The 14,998-nt window shown below is 44.5% G+C and overlaps 1 protein-coding gene across 2 annotated transcripts in view; it reads right to left on the bottom strand.

Annotated features, from left to right (window-relative positions):
• The window catches only part of SERPINI2 (serpin family I member 2), a 208,331-nt gene that overhangs the window by 87,932 nt on the left and 105,401 nt on the right, over positions 1–14,998 (bottom strand). For both annotated transcript variants that reach the window (XM_077292936.1, XM_077292937.1), the window contains exons 5-6: positions 7,276–7,468; positions 5,596–5,693 (exon numbers count right to left, since the gene is read on the bottom strand). In XM_077292936.1, coding sequence (XP_077149051.1) covers positions 5,596–5,693; positions 7,276–7,468 — 291 coding nt within the window. The remainder of the gene's footprint in view (positions 1–5,595; positions 5,694–7,275; positions 7,469–14,998) is intronic.

Raw genomic sequence — 14,998 nt, 5'->3', positions numbered from 1 at the left:
GTTGTTCTCGGGCTAGTGGATTGTTGTTGCCCTTGCCTATCCCGAAGAGGCCCTGGACGCACATCTCGATGGATTTTATTTCGGATCTTCCTGTTTCTCAGAAGATGTCTGTCATCTGGGTGGTGTGTGATCGTTTCTCTAAGATGGTCCATTTGGTTCCCCTGCCTAAGTTGCCTTCTTCTTCCAAGTTGGTTCCTCTGTTTTTTCAAAATGTGGTCCGTTTGCATGGTATTCCGGAGAATATCGTTTCTGACAGAGGTACCCAATTCGTGTCTAGATTTTGGCGAGCATTCTGTGCTAGGATGGGCATAGATTTGTCTTTCTCGTCTGCTTTCCATCCTCAGACTAATGGCCAGACCGAGCGGACGAATCAGACCTTGGAGACATATTTGAGGTGTTTTGTGTCTGCAGATCAGGATGATTGGGTTGCTTTTTTGCCTTTAGCGGAGTTTGCCCTCAATAATCGGGCCAGTTCTGCCACCTTGGTGTCTCCCTTTTTCTGTAATTCGGGGTTTCATCCTCGATTTTCTTCTGGTCAGGTGGAATCTTCGGATTGTCCTGGAGTGGATGCTGTGGTGGAGAGGTTGCATCAGATTTGGGGGCAGGTAGTGGACAATTTGAAGTTGTCCCAGGAGAAGACTCAGCTTTTTGCCAACCGCCGGCGTCGGGTTGGTCCTCGGCTTTGTGTTGGGGACTTGGTGTGGTTGTCTTCTCGTTTTGTCCCTATGAGGGTTTCTTCTCCCAAGTTTAAGCCTTGGTTCATCGGCCCGTACAAGATATTGGAGATTCTTAACCCTGTGTCCTTCCGATTGGACCTCCCTGCATCTTTTTCTATTCATAATGTTTTTCATCGGTCATTATTGCGCAGGTATGAGGTACCGGTTGTGCCTTCCGTTGAGCCTCCTGCTCCGGTGTTGGTTGAGGGCGAGTTGGAGTACGTTGTGGAAAAAATCTTGGACTCCCGTGTTTCCAGACGGAAACTCCAGTATCTGGTCAAATGGAAGGGATACGGTCAGGAGGATAATTCTTGGGTGACTGCCTCTGATGTTCATGCCTCCGATTTGGTTCGTGCCTTTCATAGGGCTCATCCTGATCGCCCTGGTGGTTCTGGTGAGGGTTCGGTGCCCCCTCCTTGAGGGGGGGGTACTGTTGTGAAATTGGATTTTGGGCTCCCCCGGTGGCCACTGGTGGAATTGAACTGGTGTGCATCATCCTCTCTGTTCACCTGTTTCCATCAGGATGTGGGAGTCGCTATTTAGCCTTGCTCCTCTGTCACTTCCATGCCGGTCATCATTGTAATCAGAAGCCTTTCTGTGCATGTTCCTGCTGCTAGACAACTCCCAGCTAAGTTGGACTTAGTCCTTGTTTGTTTTTGCATTTTGTTCCAGTTCACAGCTGTAGTTTCGTTTCTGTGTCTGGAAAGCTCTTGTGATCTGAAATTGCCACTCTGATGTTATGAGTTAATACTAGAGTCTTAAAGTAATTTCAGGATGGTATTTTGATAGGGTTTTCAGCTGACCATGAAAGTGCCCTTTCTGTCTTCCTGCTATCTAGTAAGCGGACCTCAATTTTGCTAAACCTATTTTCATACTACGTTTGTCATTTCATCTAAAATCACCGCCAATATTTGTGGGGGCCTCTGTCTGCCTTTCGGGGAAATTTCTCTAGAGGTGAGCCAGGACTATATTTTCCTCTGCCAGGATTAGTTAGTCCTCCGGCCGGCGCTGGGCGTCTAGGGATAAAACGCAGGCTACGCTACCCGGCTACTGTTAGTTGTGCGGCAGGTTTAGTTCATGGTCAGTTTAGTTTCCATCCTTCCAAGAGCTAGTTCGTATGTTTGCTGGGCTATGTTCTCTTGCCATTGAGAACCATAACAAATGGCAAAGGATACTGAAATTTCACCGTGATTTTATTCAGAAGACGATAATCTATACAAGGTCTCAAAGACCCGTCTTTCTTGCCCACAAAAAAGAATCCTGCACCAAGAGGAGAAGAGGATGGGCGAATATGTCCCTTCTCCAAAGACTCCTTTATATAACTCCGCATCGCGGCATGCTCTGGCACAGATAAATTAAAGAGTCGTCCCTTAGGAAATTTACTACCAGGAATCAAATCTATAGCACAATCACAGTCCCTATGAGGAGGAAGGGCACTGGACCTGGGCTCACCGAATACATCCTGATAGTCTGACAAAAACTCAGGGATCTCAGAAGGAGCAGAAGAAGCAATAGACACCAATGGAGAATCGCCATGAATCCCCTGACAACCCCAACTTGACACAGTCATAGCTTTCCAATCTAAAACTGGATTATGGGCCTGTAACCATGGCAGACCCAAAACAACAACATCATGCATTTTATGCAGTACCAGAAAACGAATCACCTCCTGATGTACAGGAGTCATGCACATGGTCACTTGCGTCCAATACTGAGGTTTATTCTCTGCCAATGGCGTAGCATCAATTCCTCTAAGAGGAATAGGATTTTCCAAAGGCTCCAGGACAAAACCACAGCGCCTGGCAAACGATAAATCCATAAGACTCAGAGCAGCACCAAAATCTACAAAAGCCATAGCTGAGTAAGAAGATAATGAGCAAATTAAAGTCACAGACAAAATAAACTTAGGCTGAAAAGTACTAATGGCGACAGGATTAACAACAATTTTTTTTAAGCGTTTAGAGCATGCTGAGATAACATGTGTTGAATCACCACAGTAAAAACACAACCCATTTTGACGTCTATGATTTTGCCGCTCGGCTCTGGTCAGAATTCTGTCACATTGCATAGAATCAGGTGACCGTTCAGACAGCACCGCCAAAGGATTAACAGATTTGCGCTCCCGCAAACGTCGATCAATTTGAATGGCCAGAGTCATTGAATCATTCAGACCTGTAGGGATAGAAAACCCCACCATCACATTCTTAATGGCTTCAGAAAGACCATTTCTGAAATTTGCGGCCAGGGCACACTCATTCCATTGAGTAAGCACGGACTATTTCCGAAATTTTTGACAATATACCTCAGCTTCGTCCTGACCTTGAGAGATAGCCAGCAACATCTTTTCAGCCTGACTCTCAAGATTAGGCTCCTCATAAAGCAAACCAAGTGCCAGAAAAAACGCATCAACATTCACCAATGCAGGATCTCCTGGCGCCAGAGAGAAGGCCCAATCTTGAGGGTCGCCGCGCAAGAAGGAGATAACAATCTTAACTTGCTGAGCGGAATCACCAGAGGAACGAGGTTTCAGAGACAGAAACAATTTGCAATTATTCCTAAAATTCAGGAACTTAGATCTATCTCCAAAAAACGGCTCAGGAATAGGTATTTTTGGTTCAGACATAGGGTTATGGATAACAAAATCCTGAATGCTTTGCACCCTAGCAGCAAGCTGATCCACACTAGAAGTCAGAGTCTGGACATTCATATCTGCAGCAGAGCTCCAGCCACTCAGAGTAAAAGGGGATGGAAGAAGCTAGGCAAACTGCAGCAACAAAAAAAAACAAAAAACTCAGAGCTTCTTTTTAGTCCCGCTTCTGCGATGCAATAAACATTTTCTTTTGGCCTGGCATTCTGATATGTTCCCAGTGGTAGAGGATCTCTGGTATTCCGACAAGGAAAACAAAAACATAGGATCAGCTCTAGGGAGGTGGAAACTGGGCTAACCGCATAACTGATCCCAGCACAACAACCAGAAGTAGCCGGTGAACGTGCCTACGTTGATTCTAGACGTCTCGAGCCAGCCGGAGAACTGACTACCCCTAGAGGGAAAATAAGACCTCACTTGCCACCAGAGAAATTGAACCCCAAAGATATAGAAAGCCCCCAACAAATAATAACGGTGAGGCAAGAAGAAAACACAAACGTAGAGATGAACTAGATTCAGCAAAGTGAGGCCCACTAGTCTAGATAGGCAGAAAATAGAAAGTGAACTATGCGGTCAGCAGAAAACCCTGCAAAAACATCTACGCTGAATATTTCAAGAACCCCCACACCGACTGACGGTGCGGAGGGAGAATATCAGCACCCTAGAGCTTCCAGCGAGCAGAAAATCACATATTAAGCAAGCTGGACAAAAACACTGAAAATGCAAATGATCCACAGTATTCAAAACGGACTTAGCTTTTCTTGCATGAGACAAATGGAAAGGAATCAGGAGGAGACCATATAGGACTGGATACAACGATGCCAGGCAAGAGACTGAGTCCAGAGGAGACCTAAATAGGGAACACCCGCTGCTTAATGACCCAGCTGGAGCCCAGGCCTGCAACAAGACATGCCTAACACAGTACCGTTAATGACCACCAGAGGGAGCCCAGAAACACAGTTCACAACACTTCCCATGTTGTTTGTATTTGATCCAGATTTTAGACACAGCTGATTGTGAACACCCAACATCTTTTGCAACATTGAGTGATGATTTACCCTCTTTTAAGAGTTTGAGAATCCTCTTATTTGTTTCAATTGACATCTCTCGTGTTAGTGCCATGATTCATGTCATTTCACTTGGTGCAACAGCTCTCCAAGGTGTGATCACTCCTTTTTAGATGCAGACTAATGAGCAGATCTAATTTGATGCAGGTGTTATTTTTGGATATCAATATTTACAGGGTGATTCCATAATTTTTTGCTCAGAATTGAGTGATTCCGTAATTTTTCCCCTATGCTTGGTTCAAAAAGTAACCATTACTGACTACCACATTTTTTGTCCAATTGAAAATCTTTGGTGGAAGTTGAAGAAAATGGTCCATGACAAGGCTCCAACATGCAAAGCTGATCTGGCAACAGCAATCAGAGAAAGATGGAGCCAGATTGATGAAGAGTACTATTTGACACTCATTAAGTTCATGCCTCAGAGACTGCAAGCTGTTATAAAAGCCAGAGGTGGTGCAACAAAATACTAGTGATGTTTTGGAGTGTTTTATTGTTTTTCATGATTCTATAATTTTTTCCTCAGAATTGAGTGATTCCATAATTTTTTCCCTATGCTTGGTTAAAAAAGTAACCATTACTGACTACCACATTTTTTGTTCTTGATTTCTTTTAGTGTTTCTTAAAGCCATAAAGTTGCCATTTGAAATGAATTTAGTTTTGTGCCATGTCTGTGATCTGCTTTTTACTACAAAATTAAACAACTGAATGAACATCCTCCAAGGCCGGTGATTCCATAATTTTTGCCAGAGGTTGTAGAAGCTTTCATTAATCCTGCCCAATTCTCTTTAAGCTGTTATTTCAATCTTACTGGATGATGGCATGGTATACGAGCTATTAGATATTTAGTATTTTCAGCCTAATTGCTAGGAGCTGTGGCAAAGGCCCAAGGAGACGAATAAAACCATTTCTGTTACAAGGAACGAATGCAGAGTCCATAACTCATGTCAAGATAATAGTGTGGAAAGTGAATTTATGGGCTTCCTCATGCTAGCGTTCCTGCCACTTGGAATGTTGTCTTTATAGCCAGTCTTATTTGTTAGGATTTTTCTCTTCTGCCATTGAGCCTTTTTAATTTCCTGTATTTACCAAATGTTATGTGTAATTACACTCCATAGTTGTATGATGCAGATTAGTACAGTAGCAGAATTAAGTTATTTTAAGGCACCTGTTATTCCAGAGAGATTGCAGTTTGTGTTGAAGACATCCGACACATTCAGATGAAGAAGAGATTGCTTTAAATCAACTTTATGTTCTATTTTAAACCTGTAAAAAAAAATATACTTTACAACATGTTGGCACAAGGTCATCAATTTTCTTGTCATTTTCCTACCAGTGTCGCATGTTAAAGTATATTCACACCTGCAGTACAATTTACAGGAAGGCCTGAGCAATTTGTAAATACATTAGACAATTTACTTTGCATTAATCCTGTATAATCCAATATTATTCACCGCTGTGTCCTTCATTCTGCAGACTTGTAAGCCAACCATGAATGGACAGAGTTTGTGTGATGATTTCACCACATGGTAGAAAATCAGCAGAACTATGAATGCAGCTGTGGCCTATCACAGGAAGTACCTTGTGCTCTAATTTTCTATATAGACTATACTCTACTCTGGGACCATGTTCTGCTCTCTATTAGGGTAGGGTCAAACAACCGTAATTTATCTCATCCAAGAAAATCGGTCCGATTATGCTAATCACACTGTGATCACACTCTGATCAAAGTGTGATACGATTTTCTTGGATGTGCAGAAGATGGGAAAAAAATCTCCATCTTCTCCATTCTGTCAGTCCGTGAAAATTAGATCACACTTGGATGTCGTCTGAGTTTGGATCGATTTTTTTGACGGACTCATTGACTTGCAGGGCCGAGTGCGATCCAATGTATGGATGCAAATCAAGCATACTGCAATCTTTTTTCTCGGACAGACTTAGTCCAAGTCAAAAACTGGCCATGTGCACGACCCCATAGAATAACAAGTGTGATCCAATGTTTTGTCGGACCCACTCAGACCAAAAATACTGTCAATCTGCACCTGCCCTTAGACTGTATTTGGTCACAGGCAATGCATGAGCTGACTTATCCTAGCAGAGGATAAGGCTTATCCTGCATGACACCATGTACCTCCATGTTTTGATTTTTTATGCCGCTCTTCCTACTTTTGAGACAGGCGGGACAATAGCATCCATAAACCCGTGATCTTCTTCCCTCTTTGAGGGACTGTCTCCTCTTCCTTCATTTGACCAGCAGTCCTTCCCTTGGTGGGAAGCCTCCGCAAGGCAGAAAGAGGAGACCCACGGCTGATGATGTTCTACCATCATCATCAAACCATTCAAACATTTTTCAATGGATAGCATCCCTTTGTAGCACTCCTGGGGGGGCACTCCATCACACTTCACATACACATACCCTTCAAGTAAGTGTGTCAGCCATAAGTGAGTATAAGTCAGTGTTTTACAGCAGTGCTTTTCTAGGAAGACCATAAAACAGAGAAGTTCTAGTAGAATGTCATAAGTTTAAACTGATCATAGTTATTACGGTACTTGCTTGATGGGTTTCTTGTGAATAACTAGGTTGAATTAAATTTATTAACTGTATTTCTCAAACGTTTACCCCTTTGTTCAATTTTTTTTTTCAAATGTGCTTATTTTATTTGTTCACTTTTGTCTCAGCAAACTACATAAATCAATAGTTTATATTAATATATATTATCGGAGAAATATGTTTCTCCTCTTCTGAGCCATTTTTTTCCTCAGCCCCTTTGCCTCCTGAATGTATTATTCACTCTGAATATAGTTAAAGTCCATCTTTGCATCATTCATGTAAAATATAAAGCATTACCTGGGCAGACTGATATCAACTAGTTCTTCCTTCATGTTGCTGGTCCAGTCTTTTAGTCTTGCTGCTGTCAATTGTTTTTCCATGTCTCCTATGTCTGCATTTTCTGCAGGAAGAGCTAGTAATAAACTGAGTTTGCCTCCTTTGTAGGGAAGTTCCAGTACTTTATATTTAAGATTATTCTCTGAAAAATAGCCTAGAAACAAATAAGAATAAATTACCAGATGAAAAAAAGATGAGACGCACCATTTTATGAAGAATAGCGCTGGTAAAACGGTCTGCAAGGATTGTAGTTACTGGATGATGCTGTAGCCTATAATTTAGCCTATGGGTAACAGATGCCACAATTAGGCATCTGTCACACCTAGGCTATAATGGTATCCATTTAATAGATATCTCCATGAAAAGCTATTGCAAAGCTCATGACGTATCTGTTGAATGGATATCTATGATGGATAGCATACCTTTACATCTGTAACCCATAGGCTAATAATACACTATCCATTTAATGGAAACATTTTTTCACAATCTCATCTATGAAAATAGCATAGTTTACTACGCTATTCCATGCTTCATTTTTAGCAGTATACTTAAGTATCCTGACAGGGTACTTGAAGATACTCTTTTGGCCCCCGCTTGACTAATGGTCCCCTATGGACATGTTTTGCACATAGATAAAACTGCAGTGTGAACTCAGACACAAGAAATGTCTTCCAGCAACTTCCCCCACTCATACACACATACACACCCCAACCATTCTTCCCCACTTACAAGTACCATATGCCTGTTGTACAGGCTTTGAAGAGTCACTACCATTAAAGCTGGATATTTTTTAATTAATATTCATAGACAATAGTGTTGAGCGATACCGTCCGATACTTGAAAGTATCGGTATCGGAAAGTATCGGCCGATACCGGCAAAGTATCGGATCTAATCCGATACCGATACCCGATACCAATACAAGTCAATGGGACTCAAGTATTGGAAGGTATCCTGTTATGACCCCAATGGCGAGGGTCTCAGAGAAACAAGTAAGTCTGCGATGTACAAAAATCCAGCTCATAGGGCAGTGGTAACTGGGTTGACCATATATCTACTCCTAACGCCAACACTAGAAGTAGCCGGGGAACATGCCTACGTTGGTCGCTAGATGTCTCGCGCCAGCCGGAGGACTAACTACCCCTAGAAGAGGAAAACAAAGACCTCTCTTGCCTCCAGAGAATAGACCCCAAAAGTAGGATAGTAGCCCCCCACAAATAATAACGGTGAGGTAAGAGGAAATGACAAACACAGAGATGAACTAGATTTTAGCAAAGAGAGGCCCACTTACTAATAGCAGAATGTAGTAAGATAACTTATATGGTCAACAAAAACCCTATCAAAATCCACGCTGGAGATTCAAGAACCCCCGAACCGTCTAACGGCCCGGGGGGAGAACACCAGCCAACCTAGAGCTTCCAGCAAGGTCAGGAAACAGATTATATACAAGCTGGACAAAAATGCAAACCAAAACAAATAGCAAAAAGCAAGAAAGCAGACTTAGCTTAATCAAGCAGGAACCAGGATCAGTAGACAAGAGCACTACAGATTAGCTCTGATATCAACGTTGCCAGGCATTGAACTGAAGGTCCAGGGAGCTTATATAGCAACACCCCTGACCTAACGACCCAGGTGAGCATACAAGGGATGAATGACATACCCAGAGTCAAATCACTAGTAGCCACTAGAGGGAGCCAAAAGGTAAATTCACAACAGTACCCCCCCCTTAGTGAGGGGTCACCGAACCCTCACCAAGACCACCAGGGTGATCAGGATGAGCGGCGTGAAAGGCACGAACTAAATCGGCCGCATGCACATCAGAGGCGACCACCCAGGAATTATCCTCCTGACCATAGCCCTTCCACTTGACCAGGTACTGAAGCCTCCGCCTGGAGAGACGAGAATCTAAGATCTTCTCCACCACGTACTCCAACTCGCCCTCAACCAACACCGGAGCAGGAGGCTCAGCAGAAGGAACCACAGGCACAACGTACCGCTGCAACAAGGACCTATGAAATACGTTGTGGATGGCAAACGACACCGGAAGATCCAGGCGAAAGGATACAGGATTAATGATTTCCAATATCTTGTAAGGACCAATGAAGTGAGGCTTAAATTTGGGAGAGGAGACCTTCATAGGAACAAATCGAGAAGACAGCCATACCAAATCCCCAACGCGAAGTCGGGGACCCACACCGCGGCGGCGGTTGGCAAAACGCTGAGCCTTCTCCTGTGACAACTTCAAGTTGTCCACCACATGCCCCCAGATCCGCTGCAACCTATCCACCACGGAATCCACCCCAGGACAGTCAGAAGGCTCCACATGTCCCGAGGAAAAACGAGGATGGAAACCAGAGTTGCAGAAAAACGGCGAAACCAAGGTGGCGGAACTAGCCCGATTATTAAGGGCAAATTCAGCCAACGGCAAGAAGGTCACCCAATCATCCTGATCAGAAGAGACAAAACACCTCAAATAAGCCTCCAGAGTCTGATTAGTTCGCTCCGTTTGTCCGTTAGTCTGGGGATGGAAAGCGGATGAAAACGACAACTCAATGCCCATCCTACCACAAAAGGATCGCCAGAACCTGGAAACAAACTGGGATCCTCTGTCCGACACAATATTCTCAGGAATGCCGTGCAAACGAACCACGTTCTGGAAGAACACAGGAACCAGATCAGAAGAGGAGGGCAGCTTAGGCAAAGGAACCAAATGGACCATCTTGGAGAAACGATCACATATCACCCAGATGACAGACATGCCCTGAGACACCGGAAGATCAGAAATGAAATCCATAGAGATGTGTGTCCAAGGTCTCTTCGGGACAGGCAAGGGCAAGAGCAACCCGCTGGCACGAGAGCAGCAAGGCTTAGCTCGAGCACAAGTACCACAGGACTGTACAAATGACCGCACATCCCTTGACAAGGAAGGCCACCAAAAGGACCTGGCCACCAGATCTCTGGTGCCAAAAATTCCCGGGTGCCCTGCCAACACCGAGGAATGAACCTCGGAAATGACTCTGCTGGTCCATCTAGCAGGCACAAACAATCTGTCAGGTGGACAAGAGTCAGGCCTACCAGCCTGAAATCTCTGCAACACACGTCGCAGATCTGGAGAAATAGCAGACACGATAACTCCTTCCTTAAGAATACCCACAGGTTCAGCGATTCCAGGAGCATCAGGCACAAAGCTCCTAGACAGAGCATCGGCCTTCACATTCTTAGAACCTGGTAAATACGAGACCACAAAGTCAAAACGGGAGAAAAACAATGACCAGCGGGCCTGTCTAGGATTCAGGCGTTTAGCAGACTCGAGATACATCAGATTTTTGTGATCAGTCAAGACCACCACACGATGCTTAGCACCCTCGAGCCAATGACGCCACTCCTCAAATGCCCACTTCATGGCCAACAACTCCCGATTGCCCACATCATAATTTCGCTCTGCCGGCGAAAACTTCCTAGAGAAAAAGGCACAAGGTCTCATAGTAGAGCAACCAGGGCCTCTCTGCGACAAAACGGCCCCTGCCCCAATCTCCGAAGCATCCACCTCAACCTGAAAGGGAAGTGAGATGTCAGGCTGGCACAAAACAGGCGCCGAAGTAAACCGGCGTTTTAACTCCTGGAAAGCCTCCACGGCAGCAGGAGCCCAGTTAGCTACATCAGAGCCTTTCTTGGTCATATCCGTCAGCGGTTTAACAACGCTAGAGAAATTTGCGATAAAACGACGGTAGAAGTTAGCAAAACCCAAGAACTTCTGAAGACTCTTAACTGACGAGGGTTGAGTCCAATCATGAATAGCTCGGACCTTGACTGGATCCATCTCCACAGCAGAAGGGGAAAAAATGAACCCCAAAAAGGGAACCTTCTGTACACCAAAGAGACACTTTGAGCCTTTTACAAACAAAGAATTTTCACGCAGAATCTCAAAAACCATCCTGACCTGCTCCACATGCGAGTCCCAATCATCAGAAAAAAACAGAATATCATCCAGATAAACAATCAAAAATTTATCCAGATACTTCCGGAAAATGTCATGCATGAAGGACTGAAAAACTGAAGGTGCATTAGAGAGCCCAAATGGCATCACCAAGTACTCAAAATGACCTTCGGGCGTATTGAATGCGGTTTTCCATTCATCGCCCTGCCTAATGCGCACAAGGTTGTACGCACCACGAAGGTCTATCTTGGTGAACCACTTGGCACCTTTAATCCGGGCAAACAAATCTGACAACAGCGGCAAAGGATACTGAAATTTGACAGTGATCTTATTTAAAAGCCGATAGTCAATACAAGGCCTCAAAGATCCGTCCTTTTTGGCCACAAAAAAGAATCCCGCACCAAGAGGGGAAGAAGAAGGACGGATATGCCCCTTCTCAAGAGACTCCTTGATATATGAACGCATCGTGGTATGTTCAGGTACTGACAGATTAAACAGTCTCCCCTTAGGAAACTTACTGCCAGGAATCAAATCTATTGCACAGTCACATTCCCTATGAGGAGGCAGTGCACTGGACTTAGACTCGCTGAAGACATCCTGATAATCAGACAAATACGCCGGAACTTCCGAAGGCGTAGAAGAAGCAATAGACAAGGGCAGGGAATCTCCATGAATTCCATGGCAGCCCCAACTTGACACTGACATAGCCTTCCAGTCCAAGACTGGATTATGGGTCTGTAACCATGGCAAACCCAAAACAACCAAATCATGCATTTTATGCAGAACAAGAAAACGTATTACCTCCCGATGTTCGGGAGTCATGCACATGGTAACCTGTGTCCAAAACTGCGGTTTATTTTTTGCCAATGGCGTAGAATCAATACCCCTAAGAGGGATAGGATTTTCCAATGGCTCAAGAACAAATCCGCAGCGCTTGGCAAATGACAGATCCATAAGGCTCAGGGCAGCACCCGAGTCCACAAACGCCATGACAGGATACGATGACAGTGAGCAAATCAAAGTTACAGATAGAATAAATTTAGGTTGCAAATTACCAATTGCGACCGGACTAACAACCTTAGTAAGACGTTTAGAGCATGCTGAGATAACATGTGTAGAATCACCACAGTAGTAACACAAGCCATTCTGGCGTCTATGAATTTTCCGCTCATTTCTAGTCAGGATTCTATCACATTGCATTAAATCAGGTGTCTGTTCAGACAACACCATGAGGGACTTAGCGGTTTTGCGCTCCCGCAACCGCCGGTCGATTTGAATAGCCAGGGCCATAGAATCATTCAGACCTGTGGGAATGGGAAAACCCACCATCACATTCTTAATGGCTTCAGAAAGGCCATTTCTAAAATTAGCAGCCAATGCACACTCGTTCCACTGGGTCAGCACGGACCATTTCCGAAATTTTTGGCAATACACTTCAGCCTCGTCCTGGCCCTGAGACATAGCCAGCAAGGCCTTTTCTGCCTGAATCTCAAGATTGGGTTCCTCATAAAGCAAACCGAGCGCCAGAAAAAACGCATCAATGTCAGCCAATGCCGGATCTCCTGGCGCCAGCGAGAAGGCCCAATCCTGAGGGTCGCCCCGTAAGAAAGAAATAACAATTTTTACTTGCTGAGCGGAGTCTCCAGATGAACAGGGTTTCAGGGACAAAAACAATTTACAATTATTCCTGAAATTTCTAAATTTAAATCGGTCTCCGGAAAACGGTTCAGGAATCGGTATCTTAGGTTCTGACATAGGACTTCTGATAACATAATCTTGTATGCCCTGCACACGAGCAGCAAGCTGGTCCACACTTGTAATCAAGGTCTGGACATTCATGTCTGCAGCAAACACAAGCCACTCAGAGGTAAAGGGGAAAAGAAAAAAAAAATGAGAGAGAGAAAAAAAAAACTCAGAACTTTCTTTCTTATAATCCCGCTTCTGCAATGCATTTAACATTCAATACAGGCCTGGCAAACTGTTATGACCCCAATGGCGAGGGTCTCAGAGAAACAAGTAAGTCTGCGACGTACAAAAATCCAGCTCATAGGGCAGTGGTAACTGGGTTGACCATATATCTACTCCTAACGCCAACACTAGAAGTAGCCGGAGAACATGCCTACGTTGGTCGCTAGATGTCTCGCGCCAGCCGGAGGACTAACTACCCCTAGAAGAGGAAAACAAAGACCTCTCTTGCCTCCAGAGAATAGACCCCAAAAGTAGGATAGTAGCCCCCCACAAATAATAACGGTGAGGTAAGAGGAAATGACAAACACAGAGATGAACTAGATTTTAGCAAAGAGAGGCCCACTTACTAATAGCAGAATGTAGTAAGATAACTTATATGGTCAACAAAAACCCTATCAAAATCCACGCTGGAGATTCAAGAACCCCCGAACCGTCTAACGGCCCAGGGGGAGAACACCAGCCAACCTAGAGCTTCCAGCAAGGTCAGGAAACAGATTATATACAAGCTGGACAAAAATGCAAACCAAAACAAATAGCAAAAAGCAAGAAAGCAGACTTAGCTTAATCAAGCAGGAACCAGGATCAGTAGACAAGAGCACTACAGATTAGCTCTGATATCAACGTTGCCAGGCATTGAACTGAAGGTCCAGGGAGCTTATATAGCAACACCCCTGACCTAACGACCCAGGTGAGCATACAAGGGATGAATGACATACCCAGAGTCAAATCACTAGTAGCCACTAGAGGGAGCCAAAAGGTAAATTCACAACAGTATCCCTGATGGTTCCCAGGGTCTGAAGGAGAAGAAACTCTCCTTCAGGCCCTGGGATCCATATTAATGTGTAAAATAAAGAATTAAAATAAAAAATATTGATATACTCACCTCTCCGGAGGCCCCTGGACATCACCGCTGGTAACCGGCAGCCTTCTTTGCTTAAAATGAGCGCGTTCAGCACCTTCCATGACGTCACGGCTTCTGATTGGTCGCGTGCCGCTCATGTGACCGCCACACGACCAATCACAAGCCGTGACGTAATTCTCAGGTCCTAAATTCCTAATTCTAGGAATTTAGGACCTGAGAATTACGTCACGGCTTGTGATTGGTCGCGTGGCGGTCACATGGGCGGCCGCGACCAATCACAAGCCGTGACGTCATCTAAGGCCCTGAACGCGCTCATTCTTAGGAAGGAAGGCTGCCGGAAAGAAGCCGAGGGTGAGTATATTCCTATTAGGTATATACTCACCCTCGGACGCGCCCTGCTTCTTTCCGGCAGCCTTCCTTCTTAAGAATGAGCGCGTCGGACGGAGAACGTCGGAATGGTTGGGCAAACATCAGAATGGTAATGCAAACGTCGGAATGGTAGGGCAAACGTCAGAATGGTAATGCAAACGTCGGAATGGTAAGGCAAACGTCAGAATGGTAATGCAAATGTCGGAATGGTAGGACAAATGTCGGAATGGTAATGCAAACGTCAGAATGGTAGGGCAAACGTCAGAATGGTAATGCAAACATCAGAATGGTAGGGCAAACGTCAGAATGGTAATGCAAACGTCAGAATGGTAGGACAAATGTCGAAATGGTAATGTAAACGTCAGAATGGTAGGGCAAACGTCGGGATGGTAGGGCAAACCCCAGAATGGTAGGGAAGACTTCGGAATAGTAGGAAAGACTTCTGAATGGTAGGGAAGACTTCTAAATGAAAAGACATTTTCCTGAATGATTAAGAATCCAATTTATTGTACTAATTTCTAAATGTTAGAATAGACTCCGGCATGGCAGG

The sequence above is a fragment of the Ranitomeya variabilis genome, chromosome 2 (genome assembly GCF_051348905.1).
Source record: "Ranitomeya variabilis isolate aRanVar5 chromosome 2, aRanVar5.hap1, whole genome shotgun sequence".
NCBI lineage: Eukaryota > Metazoa > Chordata > Amphibia > Anura > Dendrobatidae > Ranitomeya > Ranitomeya variabilis.
The sequence above is the reverse complement of the archived record's forward strand: the minus strand, read 5'-3'. Positions and strand labels throughout refer to the sequence as shown.